General features: G+C 51.6%; 5 protein-coding genes across 5 annotated transcripts; 3 read left to right on the top strand and 2 right to left on the bottom strand.

Moving 5' to 3' along the window:
- Positions 1-1560: 1560 nt before the first annotated feature.
- Positions 1561-3075, bottom strand: NEUTE1DRAFT_107210 (uncharacterized protein; the record flags this gene model as incomplete). Its single annotated transcript, XM_009849533.1, has 5 exons — positions 1561-1694; positions 1867-1921; positions 2075-2199; positions 2542-2856; positions 3030-3075. 5 exons carry the CDS (start codon positions 3073-3075, stop codon positions 1561-1563), a joined length of 675 nt encoding a protein of 224 aa, XP_009847835.1.
- A 2383-nt stretch (positions 3076-5458) lies between these two features.
- NEUTE1DRAFT_57172 (uncharacterized protein) lies at positions 5459-6609 on the top strand (the record flags this gene model as incomplete). Its single annotated transcript, XM_009848975.1, has 1 exon — positions 5459-6609. The coding sequence occupies one exon, from the start codon at positions 5459-5461 to the stop codon at positions 6554-6556; it is 1098 nt and encodes a 365-aa protein (XP_009847277.1).
- A 3313-nt stretch (positions 6610-9922) lies between these two features.
- On the top strand, positions 9923-10756 carry NEUTE1DRAFT_75855 (uncharacterized protein; the record flags this gene model as incomplete). The annotated part of the gene is made up of 1 exon (XM_009849532.1): positions 9923-10756. One exon carries the CDS (start codon positions 9923-9925, stop codon positions 10754-10756), a length of 834 nt encoding a protein of 277 aa, XP_009847834.1.
- A 1922-nt stretch (positions 10757-12678) lies between these two features.
- Positions 12679-14715, bottom strand: NEUTE1DRAFT_75853 (uncharacterized protein; the record flags this gene model as incomplete). The annotated part of the gene is made up of 4 exons (XM_009849531.1): positions 12679-13816; positions 13880-14092; positions 14154-14223; positions 14283-14715. 4 exons carry the CDS (start codon positions 14703-14705, stop codon positions 13509-13511), a joined length of 1014 nt encoding a protein of 337 aa, XP_009847833.1.
- A 2476-nt stretch (positions 14716-17191) lies between these two features.
- On the top strand, positions 17192-18844 carry NEUTE1DRAFT_115792 (uncharacterized protein; the record flags this gene model as incomplete). Its single annotated transcript, XM_009849530.1, has 5 exons — positions 17192-17277; positions 17395-17580; positions 17798-17843; positions 18006-18123; positions 18304-18844. The coding sequence occupies 4 exons, from the start codon at positions 17420-17422 to the stop codon at positions 18423-18425; spliced, it is 447 nt and encodes a 148-aa protein (XP_009847832.1).
- Between the last annotated feature and the right edge of the window lie 114 nt (positions 18845-18958).

The raw sequence follows: 18958 nt of genomic DNA, 5'->3' as shown, positions 1-18958 counted from the left end.
CCGTCACCTCACCGTTATTTGGAGAAAGCTTCCACTTTCTTGGCTTGTACCTGGTTCCCCAGCCCAGCCTAGAATCCAGGAATTCCTAAATAGATCCGCCTTACGACCCTCGCCATCGCATCACAGTCGCAAAAGCGGTGACCTCAGAAAGAGAAAATCAAACCCTGCCTTGACCGTCCTGGCGGTAGGTTTCCAATCTGGCCCTGATTTAGGCGTTAGGTCTGGCTGGGTCTGGGTCCGGGTATCTCAACCGCCTAGCTGACGCGGCCCGCACCATGCTCGCTCGCCTCTCCTCGTCTCGCCTGGCTGGTCGTTCGCGAAAAGTTCCCTGGTCTAGAACCATGCCCGCCATGCCCGCTATGCGTAAGCCAAGTATGATGAGAGAAGAGAGAGTCAAACGGTTGTACAGTTCGTACGTTCGTAGCACAGCCAAGGCCCAACTCGCTTGATCTAGGAAAGGCTACTAGTACTGCGCGGCACAGGGTTTGCGGAACAGTGGGAATTGGGTTCACTCTGATCGGGTACATAATCATAGTCTTCTTCTGTGGCTGATATTTGACCGTCAACAAAGTGAAGTTGAAACTACCTCCAACTCGTCCTCGCCGGAACGACCCCACAAAAACACAGTCAAAGAATCCCGGCAACTCGCTGTCCCGGACGAACCGGCCAGAGTGCGGGTCGGGAGCCGGGGCTGTCGGGGCGGTCCGGGGAAAGGGGGGAAGGGGGGTACGGCGGGGATGTGTGGCAGGCACCCTTCAACCCTAATTCGATTGTTGGCGCGGTACTTTGATTGACACTTTGCCCCTCTCACGTTCGGTTCGGTGGACTTTGGCGATGCAAGCCCTGGAAAAGTGCTGGAAGCGTTTCCCTTTGGGGTATTGTTTATAAATACTCTCTCTCTTTACCCTGGTTATTCTTGAGAAGCGAACCAATCATATAGTCTAGATCGCACATTCTTTCTCTGTTCCAAGTCGAAAGAAGTCACTCACTAACAATAACACTAGTAGTATCAAACTGTACAAGCAGATTTGCGGGGGATTCCAACCAAGATCGTTCCTTGTGTTTTTGAACAGGATTCCGATATTTAGGCTCGGAAGACTTCCAAGTGCCAATTCCGCGTGCGCCACCCAGAAAAGTCCACGACTGCCTGCACATGATGCTCACCAGCCACTCGGCCGTGAACTTCGGTGACAGGATAATGTGGTGAGGGTGACATTGCTCCCTCAATGATTCCATACTGCGTCAAAGCGAGCATTGAGACGAAATAATATACATTGGCTTCGATTTAGATAATCTTTTTTCTGTTCTCCAAGGAGTTACAGACCCCTCTGCGAGTGCATGCTGGTCATGCCTCAAAACAAGATACCTCGATTACATTTTGGTAAAGCCGTAAGGGCAAGGAGCATTTGATGCAATCCAGCCTCCAAGATGGCTGGCGGTACGATAACGCCATTGTGACGATGATGTTCCAGCAAACGCCACGATTAGTTCACATCTTTCATGTATACGTTAGCTACGTAGGTAGGTTTCAGTGCCCATACGACGATGCTGAGCTGATTTTCACGGTACCATGTGTGTAACTAGCGAAGCACCTTGAAAGATGACTGGCCAGAAGGAACCGGCTTCGATGCCATTGGAGATGTCGCAGATGCCCGGAGGACGACTCCTTGGTGTAACCCGTCCGCCCGCATAACCTGTACAACCTCACAAGTGCCGTGGCGATAGGTACTAGTGGAGTGTACAGGCCCTCGGGAACCAGGTGCTATCTACCTTGCCCGGTGTCTTGTGTGTCGCAGATTCGCGCCGGAGCCGGGAGTGTATCAAACCAACGTCCACGACTTCCTCACGGCAATCCAAGGGTAGTACCTGGACAAGCATTGGTCGCTGCCTTGGGAGACTGAGGATTCCGGCTCGGTGTCCCCTGAATCCATCACAACAACAAAACAAAAAAGAAAAAAGAAAAGAAAAAAAAAGATTGCCCATCTCAAACACATTGTCATTGTCCTGCTGAAACCTCCATGATCATGAGCGGGAAATCCTGAAAAGATATTGTTGCTTCTTCAGAAGGACCTACCGATGCGGAGATCCCCCTGCCTGGCAGTGTGTAATAGCGGGGGGCCCGGGGGGTTGGCAGCAGGGGCACATTGTCATCGTCGGGAGTTATCCATTCGATCGTCATTGCAAGATGGAGATAGCGGCCTTTAAAACGATGCAAAGTTGGAGGATGTCGAGCTGATGCTAATTGAAGGACAAGCTCCATTCCAGGTAACACCATGCACAGGCACTGTCAGATCCAGCAATAACCCGTCCCCCAGATTTCCCCTGTCCCCTCCTGTTTGCATACCGGTCCAAGTGTCACCGTTCGCCGATGGGAACGTTCTTAGCTGACGATAACTGTAATCACATCTCGGGTTGTACAGCGGCCACCTAGATTGAGAGACGTGACCAAATATCTTTTATTCGAATTCATGACCGCCTTTTCTCGATATGACGTGGGGAGATGAGCAAGAACGCCGCCCAAGGCTCATGGCTCAGACATACCTTGGGATTTTAATCCTTCGGTGCCTGTTGTTGGTAGCTTTGTAAATAACTTCGGACTCCTTGGGCCGCCTGAGCCATTTGAGCCACATGAGCCACTCTCCTTTTGGGCGGACTGGGGAAGAAGGTCGGTTGAGATGAGGAGGATCTTGTTGGCGGTAATCGCCATCAGTAAAAACTCCTTAGCAATTCGATGCTCCACGGTGATCACACAATAGCTGGTCATTTGCGAGATATCAACATGATGGGCATAGCAGGAAATGCATGAACAAGGCCGAGAGAAAGTTGAGATGGTCACATTGGGATAGGAGGGTAGAGCTGGTGGAGGTCTTTTGAGATATCGATATCTCTTTTTCAATGTTAAAATCAATAGGATGAGCCCCTGTGAACGATGATTGGACCAGAAGGAAGGCGCCACTGGCGGTTGTCGCGACAGACGGATGATGCATGGCAAAGCATTCGACCACCCGATACTCGGTTGAGAGACTTACAATGTCGAGAGCCCAAGGAAAGCTTCAAATCGGTAACTTGAAGCATGATGGAATGCTGAGTCCGATGGCGCCTGCTGCAATCAACCGGTCAAGGCAGCTTTTGCGATGATGCGGTAGGCGACAACACAGTTGAGACAGTATCAGGAAATGCTGAATCGACGTATCAGTTTTGGCATTCTGGGTTTCGGAATGCCATACATGCTCCAGTCTCGAATAACGCTCGGGTGTTACATGTATCGGACAGTAAGAACACCTTCTGTCATGACTTTCCTTGGCCAATGACTCTAACCATACCAAGAGTTTAAAAACAACATCACCGGCAGCATCGTCCGACTCGAAGCTTGGAAGAACCAGACGATGTCGAGGATGGCCTCCCACACTGCCAAAACTGCTACACTGCACAGCATGTGAGTGAGCAGCACTGGCGAGAACAAATGCTCCAATCAAACGGACAGTTCAATGCTGCCGCCGCCGACGATGTCGAGATGGAAAATCCAATCACAGACACCTTGGCATTCCCAGTCTGAGACCCCATGGCGTCCAATCTTACCAATAAGGCCCTTGGTCGAAGGGGTCTCGGACCCCTGGTTGGCCCTCTCCACTCGTGTCCTCGGGCCTGTTCGTCTTTTACCCGTTGTGGAAGCCAAGGTGTGAAGGGACCCGAAGCCACGGCTATGAGGCTGGAGATGAGAACCAGACGCGCCGTTTTGGTTCCGTACTATGGTGTTGGTGCCGTTTCTGCAATCGACTTGGCTTTTGGGGGGGGGGGGGCATTCATTTGATATGTAGTGTGATACAGATGTCGAAATTCCAGGATCTGTCGGCTTCTTCCCGCGAATCTTGGTCACGACGGTGAGTCTGCAGATGATTGACCAGCACGTCTTCCCTTTGTATCCATCCAGCTGACCGTCAAAAAGATCAAAAGCTCGTGAAGCGCAGAACCCCAATCCCTGATCGATGAGGGGGAAGTGTGGTGGTGTGTGAATTGCTGTGAAAGTCTGCGCATTTTTGCAGCGCTAAAAGATGGCGTAAAAACATGAGCGGAGACTGCTCAACCCGAAGCTCGAAGTAAGAAAGAGACAAGGCATTGCAAGGCAAGGGTTCCACGTCCAGAGGTGAGCATTCGGATGGGAAAGTGGACTCGACAGTCCGACTAACTTGAAACGCGAGTCTTTATCACTGTTCTGATCACCCACGTGCAAATTGCGCTTCCTTGATTCCCATCATTCTGTCGATTCCATCATCGTCGTGTCCGATTGTCCTCGGGGTCCTCATTAAACTTGAAATGCATGGTTGACCGTGCCCCTCTCCGCCTCCCCTACAGTGCCCGGCCGTCGATAAGCTTATGGAGGAGGATTGCGAGGTTGGTGCTTGTACGGCACTCGCTGGGGAAATGGTGGTGATGGGAAGGAATGGATTGGCGTACAGAGAGATTTCGGGAGGCTCAGAACGTTTTTTTTGTTTCTTCCTTTTTTTCTTATCTCTTTTCTGACTGGACTGCCTCTGATCTCGGTCATCCTTGCAGCCCCCTTCATTGGAGCTCATTCCTATTGCGACGCCGGCCTCAGGGGAAAAGGCGAGAATGGAGATGGGTGTGCGATACAACCACAAGAAACTAGGAAGATGGTGTGTGTGTGTGATGGACAAGAAGTCAAGAACCCGTCACTCTGTCCAGTCCAGTGTGTCATGCATTGGGATGCATGCGATCGAAGACATGCGGTGACGCTAGGCGATCTGTTGACTGTAGGCATGCTGCTGTATGCAGGTAGGTTTAGGTGCAGCATCAAAAGCCAACCTCCTGTCTTCTCTCTGACCGTTTTTGTGGTTGATATGCGCACCGTTAATCTGAAATGTGCTGCGACCACCCACCAGACAACCACACCATGCCACCGTCCGGACGGCTACCACGGCTGGCACGGCTTCCACGTTGTGCGACGGAGGACAGAGGACGGTGGCATGCCAGGTTGACTTGTCTCGTCTCGTCTGGCCTGCGCCTGTACCTCAGTACCATCCCCAGCACACCCCCCCCCGTCAGGTCCTGACCAGGTCGTGACAAGCGTAATGACCCCATGCAGAACTGGGTCTCATTAAAATAACATCTGCCCACCGTCGTGGATCCATCTGCCGTTCCTCGTTGCTCCTCTCCATTTCCTCCATCAGAATAGTACGACGCCAAGCCAGAGCAGCACACAAAATAGCCTTTGGTCTTCTAATATTTACCTGCGCCTGCCCTTCCCCAGGGCTTCAACATTTACTACATTGCTCTCTTCATCCAGAATCCCATCTCCAGCCACATCATGTCGACAGATACACAATCCCTCCCGACCAGGGAGAGCACACCAAGTATTACAAGACCCATATCAGAGACACAGACATCCGATATCACAACCGCCCAGGTCTACACCCGCAATCCATCTTGCGACAGCACAATGTACGGCGAATTTCCCGAAGTGGTGGATGCCAAGAGGGTAGAGCAGCAGGGGGAGGAGGAAACCGTCCCGGCATTGCCTCAGAAGAGTGCTCTGAGGGCTTCAAGGTTGCTTGACAGCTTGGCTCAGCTCAAGATGAGTGGGACGGTTGAGACTGCCGAGTTGGAAAAGCCGTCTCCACTTGGCGACGTCTATCTCTCTTCCGAGGAGGAAGCTTCCTCGGACACCGACAGCCTATCCGACTATGTCTACGAGTCCAGCAACGAGAAGGAAGCCTCTAGCGCCACAACGACCTCCCGACGAAGTAGCCGTGAAGACACTGCCCGTGTTGTTTCGGTCATCTTTTCTGGCAGGCCCTCGATCGTCGACCTCACCACCCTCAGGAGGGGTTCCGCAGCGCCGAGCCTAGGGGGAGGCCACATGAGGAAGCGGTCAAGCACAGTGTCCTGCAATATCCCCATCGAGCGGACGGTCACACCAGCCAGCCCCATGTCAGCTTTTGCGCTTCCCGAACGGAAGAGTAGTCTTCCCATCGATATGATGCCCATGAGGAAGCCTCACTTTCTCAACGTTGACCCGTTCGCAAACGGCAGCTCCATCTCGCTGGATGTTCCCAGAGCCGATACTGCAGAGGACGTGACGAGCCCGGCGAGATCTCCCAGGACACCAACTATGACTCTGTTGAAGGGAGTTACGAGGACCTTCAGCCTCGTTAGGAAGAGGAGCCGTCCGGCGCTGGCGAGCCCCCAGCCACTATCAGAGCGCACCACACCGCCTCCTTCAAGACACTCTATGAAGCCGCCACCATCCCGCAGCAGCATGATGCCGCTCTCTGTCACCATGCCTCTCCCTGAGGAAGCCCCGGAGCAGCTTGTTGTACCGGGGTCACCCGCTACCTCTGATAAGTCGTCAAGGAAGAACTTCAGAATGTCCACGCCATCTGGGCCATCCTCATCGCCACAGCCTCCATCACTGCCAGAGGATGCTTCGCCCGTCTCTCCTCTTTCTCCTACCAGCGTCCCAAGGAGAGGACTCCTCAGCGGGTTTGCGGCAAGGCGCAAGAGCATCAAGCTGACGGGACGGATCAACATTGCATAAAGCGACGCGACACGCAGCATGTACCAAACCGAACCAGACACTGATAATTTTTTTTTTTTTTACGGCATATTGCGAGCATGGCGTTTTAAAGCTTGGGGAGCGGGCACAGTCCGCAGTATCGCATACAACAAGAAAGAGGTTGAGTTGGGAGACCTAAAATGGAAAAGAGACGCAGACGGGAATGACTTGGACACACAACACACACAGATTTTCGGATCACATGGCGGAGCAGAGAGAGAGGAATTTGACATCTGTCATGCCTGCGCAAAAGCATATTCAAGCACAGCAGGCCGGCGATTATCTTGTCTTTTTTTTTTTTTTTTTATCGTTTATTTCATACATATTGAATGGAGTTCTCGGGTCATGGGAGGTCTTCACGCAACGTCATCTTCGGTTGCTCTGTCTTTTTTCTCGTTCGCTATTTTTTTTTTTGTTGTTGGTTCTTTTTCTAGACGAATGTTATGATACCACAGGGCGCTGTTCTGGTTTCTTCGTTCCTTCACAGGCACAATATCTCCGCTACTACGCACTATTTCCATTCATTGTATGGATGGCTTCTACAAAATTGAAAGACAGGCATTGTTTGCCAAAACAACATACAGAATCACACTCCCGTCGCTACCGTGGCTTGCTATGATGAACGTAACATTGTATTTGCTTTTTGAAAGATTCAATGGAATCAAGAAGCAGATCCCCACCAAACCAGCACCTCGAAATCGGTCATGCCGGCCTGCCATTGAATGTCACCCATTTTCTTCATGCCTCTGTTCTTCGTATGTTTTTATATGTATTTTCTTCATGCCACACCGGGTTCCTGGCGAGCCATGCTACTATAACCGGCAGCCCTGGATGCATACCCTGCCAATGTTTCTTTGAAGTAGGGATTATGCGGAGATAATGGTTCCGTAGGGGCAATCGCTGGCGAAGACCGGCCTCAATGAGACGTCTTGGGTTCTTGGCTTCACTTCCCGTTCCCCTGTCCAGCTTTCATTGCAGCACACGTCGGAAAAATTTCAAACTTTTTTGACAGTGCATGAACTGAATGCAGGTACAGCTAACTAGTAGCTGTGACTTTTACAAGGTCGAATCAGGGGAAGAATGACTTGCAGGTCAGCAAAGGCTGATGAAATGCACGAACATCATCGAAGCCGAATCACCTCAAAATTTCAAGACGTCCGATTTCGCAACACGAGGTGATGAATATCCGCCCTCCGTTATCTCTCAAACGCGATTCAGGAAATTTGTTTCATAGTTTCATCGTTTTGACGCCTTGATAAGGTAAGTCCATGGTACAGTCTCCGACATGTTCCGCATACCAACTCCACCAGCTCTCAAGGTCCCCCGTCCCCCGTGGCCATCTCCGTTTTCTTGGTTCGTCAATATCAGAGAATCTGGAGGCAGATTTTAAAATGAGATTGGAGAGATCGTAAACCGTACGGGTATGGAACCGAACCGGAATTGGACGACGATAACAACACCGATGTCTATTTTCATGGGATGCATGGAGACCATGGGAACCCATGGGAACCCAGCCAAGGGTGGGTCATCCGTGCGTCGGATGGGCTAGGTGTAATTATGGGGCCTCAGAGGATGAGAGGGGATTCGGAAAACGGAGACGGAGACAGTGAACTGCGTGGACTAAATGGATGGGTTGAAGGCTGAAGCTTGAAGGAGGTCCGAGCATGAAATAAAAAAGCTATCGTCACTCGGACACTCAACATGGACTTCACTTTACCTGATCAGGTCGGATTCGCCGAAGTGTCTCTTCGGTCTCCAGAAAGAAGTTACTGACGACGGATCAAATGGGGGAAATAAGGGAATGCAGTCAAATGTGGGGCCGATGCAACTTTCGATAAACGCTGCGTTCCCCGTCCAAAATCCTTTTCGCCAATCTCGGATCCTGTACACGAATCCAATTGTGATGTGATTCGTTAGCGTGGAGTTTTGTATGAGGCGTTCCCCAAAACCCCAACGCAAAAGATCATGACAATCGATTGACCCAAAAAAATAGAATGTCACTTGCGCTGGGATATGTGCTGGGTGATCTTGATGTCTGCATTCTCGCCCTTAAAGAGATAGTCCATCCATGGGTTCGACATAAAGGTGCCTGCCTTTACACCGATCAAGTACATGTCAATGAGCTAAGGGGAAAGTATATCTTGGTTAGCACATCGTGTCAGAACCGAGGTGTGCCAGGCTGTACGGCCCGCGACACCCGCATCTCGAGGTCGGCAAGCAGGAAGACACCTACTGATATACAAAAGTAGGCCATCTTAAGCTTAGAGGGAACCACTTAGCGTGAGGAAGGAAGCTATCGCCATGTACAAGTCAGACGAGCGAGGAGTGGGGTGGACCGAGGAATCGTGTGAAGGAAGTATAAACCAGTCCCCCGAGCCGTTCGGTTGGCGCTTTCAATTCAACGAAGCACATTGCCAATTCTTTGGGCTTCCCATTGTCTTATGTATATATACCTCCCCCTTGATTCCGGTCTGAGTGGGTTGACATTCAGCTGCAGGTTCATTGTGTAACTGGACCCCACAGTTTGTGCATCTTATGCGCCGTCAGCAGTTACATACTAAATGTACCGCTCTGCGCCATTCATCCCCAGATCACCACCTACAACAAACTCCAGCCTGCAGGTATACTGACCATTTATTAGATGGATGATAATCCTGATGCGCCAGCAAGACATGTAGCGATATCAGAACGGATTTCTCCAATACAATGACTTTTCAAAGGCTCTAATACTATTTGTAAGAGCAAGAGCTTAGGCCAGTGCGGGCCAATGCAGGCATATTCTCGTAACCCGTAGTCTAGTGTAGTTGCATCAACCCCCGATCGCACCTTCCGCTGCAGAACATCTCCGTACGTCACGAATCTGTTGTACCTTCCGTCTCAAACGAGAAGCGTCTACAAGCACGCCGGCTTCCCCCCTTTGAAAGGTGAATTTTTCTTTTCAGTTGCCGTATTCAATTCCTTTCGGCTGAGGGCAAACGATTCATTGTTTAACATCGATCAGATGGAGGCTGTTGAGATCCGTGTCTGGGCGCCCATTCACTGGGATTCCCATTCACCGGCACTCGCTTCCTACTTAGGTAACTTATAAGTTGCCGTGGTTTCGTTTTTGCTCTTCCATTACCAACCACTACAGAATCGTTGCCCTTCTTTTTGTAGCCGCTTTTCCAGTCAAAAGCTGACTCTTATCCGGCATTGATAAATTGGCCCACACTCAGTGCCTGGCCTCTACAGCGTCTCACACGCCGCCCGAAACCTTTAGCGACTTGCAGAGGATTCAGCGTCTGAACGCAACAACGATATCCTCTCTCTTCTCGATCCCCTTGACCTTCGGAAAACTCAACTCCAACCATGCCCGTCATCGTCGACCTGGACGCCGAAGCGGCCCCAAAGCCCCGCATTCTCGTCGTCTCTCTCGAATATCAGGAGTGCTATGACGAATCTGTCAACCGGTTCTTGACCCCCATGACCGAGCTGGCTACTGTTCAGCGCGTCAAGAAGGCCGCCACCCTCACCCGTCTCCTCACCAACGAGAGTTCTGAGCCGTACTCCGCCATCGTCCTAACTGACGCCGCGCTCACGCTTCCCGAAAACCTTCCTCTCTGGGAGCACGTCCTCTCTTACCTGCGCCGTACAGGCGCCACCGCTGTACTCACCGGTCAAGTGGCGTGTTTTGTCATCCCCGGTGACCTCGACGACTTTTTCCGTGTCTCGGGCCTTCCCGAGTGGAAGGCCGGCATGTACCAGCGCAACATCGTCGTGATGAACGAACAGGCCGACGGCATCCGCGACGCTACGCACTTTGACATTGGCGACAAGAATGGTCTTAAGGCTGCCTACAGCGTCAAGTCGCTGTGCCTGTCGGGTGTGAAGAGCGAGCACAGGTGGTATGTTCCCGACGCCACTCAGGAGGATCCAAACCTGAACATCGCCGCAAGACTTACTAGGAGTCCTGAAGGTCGGGATCCGGAGCGGGTGCGCCAGCAAGCTGCGGTGGCATACGGTCCCGTGGGAGAGAAGGGTAGAATTGGCTGGGTGGGCGATATCAACACTGAGGACCCCTCGGTCAAGGTCATTTTGGCCTTGTGCGGGCTTGATCCAGCTAAGGCCCATGTCGAGCCGTTGAAGCCTCGTGGGTTGCGGTTCGACGCTGCACAAGGACGTTTTGTCGAGATTGAGGACTGAATGTTCCGCGAGGAATCAGACAAATCGGCACGCAGAGATGTCTAAGCGCGGTCCCAGACATATGATACTGGTGTTCCATGTTCTTACGGTCCAACTTGCAGTACGGTATGTGGCTCGTCAGTATCATCTATCTGGCTTTTGGCAAACCGGAACACTGATATGAATGAATACACATACTGGCATTCTTAGCAGCAGGTTCTACAACCGATATATCGGCCACTATACCTCTGAAAGCGACCTCTGCTTCAAGGTGCACTTGCGCGAACCGTGGTCCTTAAGGATCCACATAGATAGCCATATTAGCACCAGAGAAACATGTCAGGCACTTTCCATGGACGACTTGACCAAATTCATCTTATACCTCATGTCCCGCCCACGTTTGTGCTATCCCAGTCTTACACCATTTCTGTTGTTTCAACAATGATCGTGCAATTGTTTGATACTGCGTTGCTCGTTGGAAGACGAGAAGTGAAGCTGACTGTCATTTTTCCGAACATGGCATAATGAGATTGAAGGCAACATGTTACGCACTTAGTCGCTACTAGATGGCCGATGCACTGCTCTATGTGTGTGCCCTGCACGGAAGAATGTATGTCGAAATTTCATCATGAACGTGAACACCAAAAGTCACAACGGAAATGCTTCACCTTTTCTCTCCTCTCCCTAATCTGAAGTTATTGCATAGGTGTCGTAAGTGCACCGCCACAAGGATACAACGACCAGGAATCTGCTTGGAATCAGAGATTAGGTGCTTTTTCTGGAGAAAAACAAAGTTGACAATGACAATGAGCTTTGAAAGGATTGAGCAGTGAGGCTGATCCATACACCATCTACATCAAAATGGCAACAGGTCACCCGGCGGCCCAGGCCTTGATGCTTTTGGAGCTTCACCTACGCCAAAGCACTTACCCCCAATTTCCAATTCCACATATCCGTTACTGAGGTTTATTGCAACATGAGCGTCCAGCTTCTTCACTTGCTTCCAGAGGTATGAGACATAAGTAAGTATATAGAGATTACCACTCCTGCCACTGCAGGCGGGAGTAAGTGTGACAAATCTTAAACTCCAGGAGCACTAGATGGATTTACATAAATACGGTAGCCGTCCATATCGACCAGCTTTTGCCTTTTTTTTTTTTTTTTTTTTTTTTGAAGTATCCCGAGGATTACTCACTCCATTCCCGAGCTTCCCTTCAAGGAAACTCCGCTTGTATTTGATACTTTCCTTCCGCGGTACTTGGTCACCAGAAGTCCGACTTGAAGTGTATCGGGAATTCATCAGGTCTATGGTACTAGCCACTGGATTCATCAGACTCGTCGACCAGATCCATGAAATCAATATCCAAACCAGATCAACATGTTCTTTTCCATCACTTCGCATTCGATTGCTAAGCCTAGTGCCTACCCGGGAAGGGCCGTTAGCCGCATGTTTTACCCGAAAGGGGGGGTTCCACTAACTTGAAAGTTTTGGAGGTCGGCTCATAAGGCGGCCCCACTTCAATGATCGGCTCAACTCCGTTTACAGACCCACTTTTCGCGTCAGAATTCCGTTCGCGCGCCGTCCCGTCTCGGCTCCGATCCCTGGCCCCACCTTCCGGCCTTCGGTGGGTTGGGCGACGATAAAGGGAATTTGACCGAGTGGATCTCGCTTTTCGCTGTCGCCTCAAGGTGATTTTCCACGCAACACCATACAACATGGAAAGGTATGTTCTTTGTGGGATGAAATGCCGTCTAGCTTCTGGTCTTTTCCTGGTACGGCTGCGTAACCAAAGGGGGTGGTCGGCTTCTGGATCGAGGACGGAGCAGTCCCTAACAATCAACGACGCGACCTCCCACGACGTCCCCGTCCATATGATACAATGATCCGCAAAATCATCAAGTGACAGTTTTTTGCGAACAATGCTGAAACGTAGACGCAAGCCTTTTGTTGTACAATAACAATAACATTATGTTTGCTATGTAGGTTTGAGGTCCGTATGCTCCGCATGTTTCTATCTGGGCTTGTTGATCCGGCTCGTCCATGGGCTTGCTTCCTCCGTCCGCGCGTGCATAATACATGGGGAAAGGAATTACAAGATGAAGAAAAGTATAAGACAGCGGAAGAAAAGAGTAGAAGTAGAGGAAGAAGTCGGACGACCCATACGCGTGTCGAGTCGAACTCTCCAAAGCCCATCCATCATCACCCGCCCCCAAAGCCCAAGAGCAACCCAAACTACCCAGTTGACGAACCGGTTGAGAATATCCAGTGGTCCCCACCCAAGCTGCTCTCGTCTAAAGAAGGGGGGAAAGAATAGTTGCCAACCAAAAAGAAACCCAGTCATACATGATCTTTTTGTCCGCCCATTAGTGTCATGAGATAAACGCATTCCTCTAACCCGTGCCAGCCACAAAGCCGATATCTTGCCATCGGTTGCAGCCTGTTGCCCCAAGTATACATCGTCATTAGTTTTCCGAGCCATGTCGTCTCTTGTTTTTGTTCCCCCGTTCATAACTCCCGTGAATGAATCGAGATGTCATCATTACAATATCTTTAGTCGAGGTGAATCGTACCGAAGGCGTCCGCCGGTAGGTAATCTGGGGCCCTGTACCTTCATGGGCACGGCATCCTCGTCGTCATAAATTCGCCACGAGCGGTAAACCCTTAGCCAGCAATGGCTGTCTGTGGACGAATCTGGAGCCAGGAATGCATTTTACAGCGTTCTGGTAAAGTCAATCCATGAGGGATCGGTAACTGCGCAATCTAGCCAACGATTTAAGCCTTGCGAGAACGGGCAGTAGCGGCGCCACTGGGGCGAGCGCCAGAAGCCTTGGCGCTGACGATATCCTTAGGGTCGGGCAACGGGGCCTGGGACATTCTGCGGAGAGACTTGCGACCAGTGGGGCGCTTTCCGTCCTTCTTGTAGGTGGCAAAGTAGAAGGAGATGAAGAGGACAAGGTAAGAGCTGAGGATACCAATGCCGGAGAAGGCAGCAAACTCCTCGCCAGCGCACTTGCCAGCATTGGGCATCCACGAAAAGTAGGTCGATGTGAAATAGGTGTAAGAGGCGAAGTAGACAAAGCCTGTACGCGCAAAGAGTTAGCGTGGGTGACGAGATCGTTGCGAACGAGAAAAAAAAGGCTTACCCAGGTCAATGATGAACTGAATGATCTGGAGACGGGTGATCCACTCCTTCCACCAGATGCGGATGCCGCGCGCGCTCTGGAAGTAGTACCAGTACATGACGACGTGAACAGTCAAATTAAGGGTAATGGGAACCCAGGAGACGGAGGTAGAGCCGATCAGCTGGGTGTAGCAGAGAAGAGCAGTGGCGCCATGGTGGTAGCAGTGGAGGAAAGCTGCAAAATGTTAGAAATCGTTGTACGGCGCGCGACATTCTCTTCTTTAACGGTAACATACTGAGAGGCTTCTTCTTGAGGAACAAGAAGCAGGTGTCCAGGAGCTCGAGGTACTTGGTAAGGTAGTTCAACTGCACAAGGTTAGTGCCGATCCCAAAAGCCCATCAGGCGGTGAGCCGCAACAACATACGTAGTAGAGGACAACCAGGGGCTGAGTCCAGCCGCCGTCGATGTGGCAGATGGCATGGAAGATGCCGCCGCGAACGACAATGGGGAGAAGCTGCTCAATGAAGAGAGCCAGGAGGATAGCGCTGATGGCGGTCAGGTAGAAGTTGTGGATCAGGAAAAGCGTGCGCAGCTTGAAGGGCTCGCGGTTGCGCATGAGCTCGCGACCGCCGAAAATGATGGTGTAGTAGATGACGATGAAGATGCTGGTCTCCTTGAGAGTGGACATGGGCGTCTGGCCGGGGACGAATCTGAAGTCTTCGGCAGGGTAGCCGACGACGGCCTCAAAAGCCTTGCTGAAGATGGGCCATAGATGGATGCCGAACGGGCGGTCGAGGGTGGGCCGGGGAAGGCTGTCGAGGAACGACACGGGGCTTGCGGTCGCCATCTTGAATGCGCGCAGTGAGAGATGTTGACAAAGTTGTTGTGCAACAATCGAGAGCCGAGCTGGACGGGTGCTGGGGGAAAGAGGCAATATAGGGACGGGAGGAGGTGCAGGAGCGCGCGACGGGGTTAAGGGGGTTGGGGGGGGGGCTCCGCGTACGGAATTCAGGGACTTGTGTTTGTCCGGGCGACGCACCCAAGGCGGCAAGATTTTTGTATTCGAGGCTCGGAATCCGCGGGCGGGCACGGGGGAGACTGGACTGGTCGAGATTAGGCCCCCAAGAATCCGCCGCCAAGAAATCGGCCACGCAGTAGTTACGGCCACTTGTGGTACCTCTGCAGAAAGGCGGACAGTGAGCTTCTGAATGTCGCAGTGATCACGATGCCGACGAGACTACATCCAAAAACGAGCGTTATACACAGATTTGAAATATTTGAATTGACAGGTATCAGGGACGTCCACAGAAGAATTACCGATGGTGCGAGTGAATGAATAGCCCAAAGTGGGTTGTAATGACTTCAAATTTTGATGGAAGAAGTCCAAAAGTAGGTACCTTTGTTGACATGATGCAGTATGTACACTAGTAGACTTCAGTTTGAAAAGGTCTAACGTGGCCAACAGCAAGGCCGCCAAATCTCAGCCCTTCGCAAGTCCAATCCATGTAAAGTGTACACAGTTCCTGGCGGCCGCATCCATCATCCATCCTCGCACCAGTCAAAAATCACGTCTTGTTAAAGCAAGTATCACCACTTGGAACTTCCGCCACCCATTTCACCACAGGACAGGGAAGCTGAGAGTGAGGCAAGGCTCCCAGGCCTTCCTTCCGTGTCTGTGAGCAGGTACTTCCGTGTGCACGGGTCTCCATCCCCGGGCCATGGCACTCTACCATAGAAGGTAGTCAGCCGCATGGACGGCACTGTAGTGGTGCCTGGCACTCACTGCGAGTCGTTCCAGGCAATAGGTAGTCAACAAAGTGGAAAAGGGGTAGCCACCCAGACGCGCCTAAGGTAGCCTCGACGACACTTGGCTTTTCATTTCCAGTTCCTGCATGTGAAGTCCCCCAATCTGCCATTGCAGCTCTGACCACCCAATCACATCCAGAATCTCCGTCTTGCCGTGCCGAACTATCCAGTTGTACGGCACCGGTATGGGTCTTAAGACATCAAAATAGCTGGCTGCCACTCATGACCGATGACCTTAACTGATGACATTGATGACCGTGGAGGGGCGCGGCGAAGCCCGTGATGAGATTGCAGTGTAGCTATCTCATATTGGGGTTCATCAATCGTATCTCGTGAGTGTTCCGGTGCGACTCAACGCGGGCTCCATCGAAAGGGGTCAGTCCTACCAAAAATCACCATGCCCGTTGAAACACGGATGAGATCGATAATTGACTCGAGACTTGGGGACACTCTTCTAGGCCGTTCAAGGTCCACCAGATAGCTACAACCCCCTACATCGGATACCTCGTTCATCATGCGGGGCGTCAACTGTCGGGCCGCAACGGGCTAACTCTTGATCAAACGAGTAGAGTCCATGCCGAGGTTTGGGGAAGCACGTTCACAACTTGATTATCAAGAAGAGATATCGTGGAGAAATTGATACGAGGACGTTCATACGCGCAGGTGAGCCCGGACCAACGGTGTGTATAAGAGAAGGTAAAAGGTTTGCCCTCCAGCGATTGGGCTCACAACTTGGGGTGGCCCAGTGCTACGGTAAGACATTAACCAGCGGGTATACAGACTCGGTTTGTTCAATGATTCAATCGAGTCCATTTTTTGAGGTCTCGCGGCTCTCGCCTGTTCAACAACCCCAACCCACCAATGCTTCAAGGCGCGTTTTCTACTCTCTCCGAACTACATACTGGCTTTCGACCGGCCCATCATTCATCCACCCACACATAGTGTACAAGCCGTGAATGCTGAGATGACGGACCATGTGCCGTTCAAAACATTTGGTTGGCAGTCAATTTCTTCCCATGATAGATATGTAGATCCGTAAATCTCCAGCGCCTGCTGGTTCAAAGGTTCCCAATCCTAGGAATTGTCTAAGGAAAAAAGCGAGGGATATCAAGATCAACACGACGATGAGTTGAAGTGAATGTCCGCAACAACGGACACCACTTCGTTGTGTCATAGACCGACACGAGCAACACACACTGGTTGCATCATCGCTGCAGGAAGGCGTTATACCCCACGTTGTTGCTTCGACATCAGCCTCATTATGAAGTTAAAGAAATGTTTCAGCCACTTCAGCCACTACTGGTGCGGAAAAGTGGGCTGTTGTCTGTTCAATTGCATACCAAGCTCATGTACGAATTGGAAAGGTGAGCTTAGGGAGCTTGTGCACTGACCACCAAGTGGCTTGTCCAGGAGTACCTCGAGGGCGGAAAAAACACAGCTAGTCAGCTAACCGGAAAAGACATAGCCGAAGTATTCGAATGGTCCGATGCAGTGCAATACCGGAGACTTCCACTTGGGTTGAACAAGCATTTACGTCGCACACCATCGAACCTCAACCTCGTTAGCATCAATTGAGACCATCATCTCAGCTACCGTACCTCCCTCTACGTAACGTGCGTACTTCTCCATCTCCGCCGCCAATTACCGCCTTGCCTTTTCTTCCCCCCCCCCGGTCTTCTCGCTTCGCAGTTCCAGCTTCTTACCGTGTGCTCTTAATTCTCATCTTCTAGTAGCCCCCTCCGTCCTTCCGTCGCAATGGCCTCCTTCTTCCGCACTGCCGTCCGCGGCCCCTCCGCCGGCCTCTTCCGCGCCGTCGCCCGCCCCCAGCCCGTCGCCGCCCGCGTCAGCCTTTTCAGCACCTCCAGCCGCTTCCGCTCCGAGCACCACGAGGAGACCTTCGAGGAGTTCACTGCCCGGTGAGTCTTGCCCCGGCAGCCCGGCCGCGAAGCTGCTACCTCTCCGAGCCCCGGAAGTCCCAGGCCCGAGCTAGCTACCTGCCTGTCCTAGCTCGGCTTCACTATGACGTGATGCCTCCGACTCTTCCCCCCCTCAGCCTCAGCCAGGGCCACCCCATCAACACCTCTATGCGCCCTCGTGAACTCCCCAATTCCTAACTTGCGCCTTTTCCAACAGCTACGAGAAGGAGTTTGATGCCGTTCAGGATGTTTTCGAGCTTCAGGTATGCACCACCTTCCATGCTCCCGTCTCACTTCGACTCTCACGGCCTACTCGACGACGCACCTTTTGCATTATCGATCAAGGGACAACAATGATTCAACTTGTTGGGTAGGGGTAAGGGAAGGAAGAGACTGTGTGACTGACGCTGGCATACCGAAATTAGCGCAACCTGAACAACGCTTTCGCTTACGATCTCGTCCCTTCCCCCTCCGTTCTCGCCGCCGCTCTCAAGGCTGCCCGCCGCGTCAACGACTTCCCCACCGCTGTCCGCGTCTTCGAGGGTAAGAGCCCCCGTCCTAACATTTGTCACTGCCGCCACCGAAACCCGCACACATCGCAGCCATCGACGACCAGCCTATGCGTCAATACCAAGGTGTCCGATAAGCTCGGGTGGATAGGGAACAGCAAAACGGTCTTTCAGGAACCAGAACCATGCTGACGACGGGCTTCCGTCATAACAGGCATCAAGGCCAAGGTTGAGAACAAGGGCCAGTACGAGCAGTACCTCGCTGAGCTCAAGCCTCTTCGTGAGGAGCTCGGCATCACCCTCAAGGAGGACCTCTACCCCGAGGAGGCCAACTAAATTTAGGACCGTCGTAATTTAGAAGATGCCATAAGAATCACCATTCAAACGATCCATCAATTACCCTTCCAGCATCTTTGGAAGTTGAGAAGAGGGGAAATGAGAGTATTGTGGTGAGAGGAGGGGGAGTTTGTGGAAGGGGAAAGCGGAGCGTGTGTGCTTGGAACCTATGAATAGGAGAGAGCACTATACGCTAATTCCCTGGTACCATACATGTTTCTTTGCCTAGAGAACTCCTATTGCAGGAAATAAGGGGGTAGTATATCCGAAGAGGGCCTTAGAGAGAGGAATCGAACGAGTTCAACCTGTTTGTCGAGTTGGATACGATGACAGTTGGTTGTGTCACGGATTGTGTTTGGACGATGAATATCTCATGCCATGACCGTAGAAAGTAGCAAAATAGATGTATTCGAAAGGCTGTAATGAGTTTACCGTAGACTTCACAAAAGCTAGATGCTGGTTACCATTCTTCATTCAAATTGACCAGGTTCACGATTTTCATACCTGGTTCTACCTGGATTTTATTGCCTTTA

Source organism: Neurospora tetrasperma (genome assembly GCF_000213175.1).
Source record: "Neurospora tetrasperma FGSC 2508 unplaced genomic scaffold NEUTE1scaffold_1, whole genome shotgun sequence".
NCBI classification, from domain to species: domain Eukaryota; kingdom Fungi; phylum Ascomycota; class Sordariomycetes; order Sordariales; family Sordariaceae; genus Neurospora; species Neurospora tetrasperma.
This window is presented reverse-complemented; position numbering and strand designations above follow the sequence as displayed.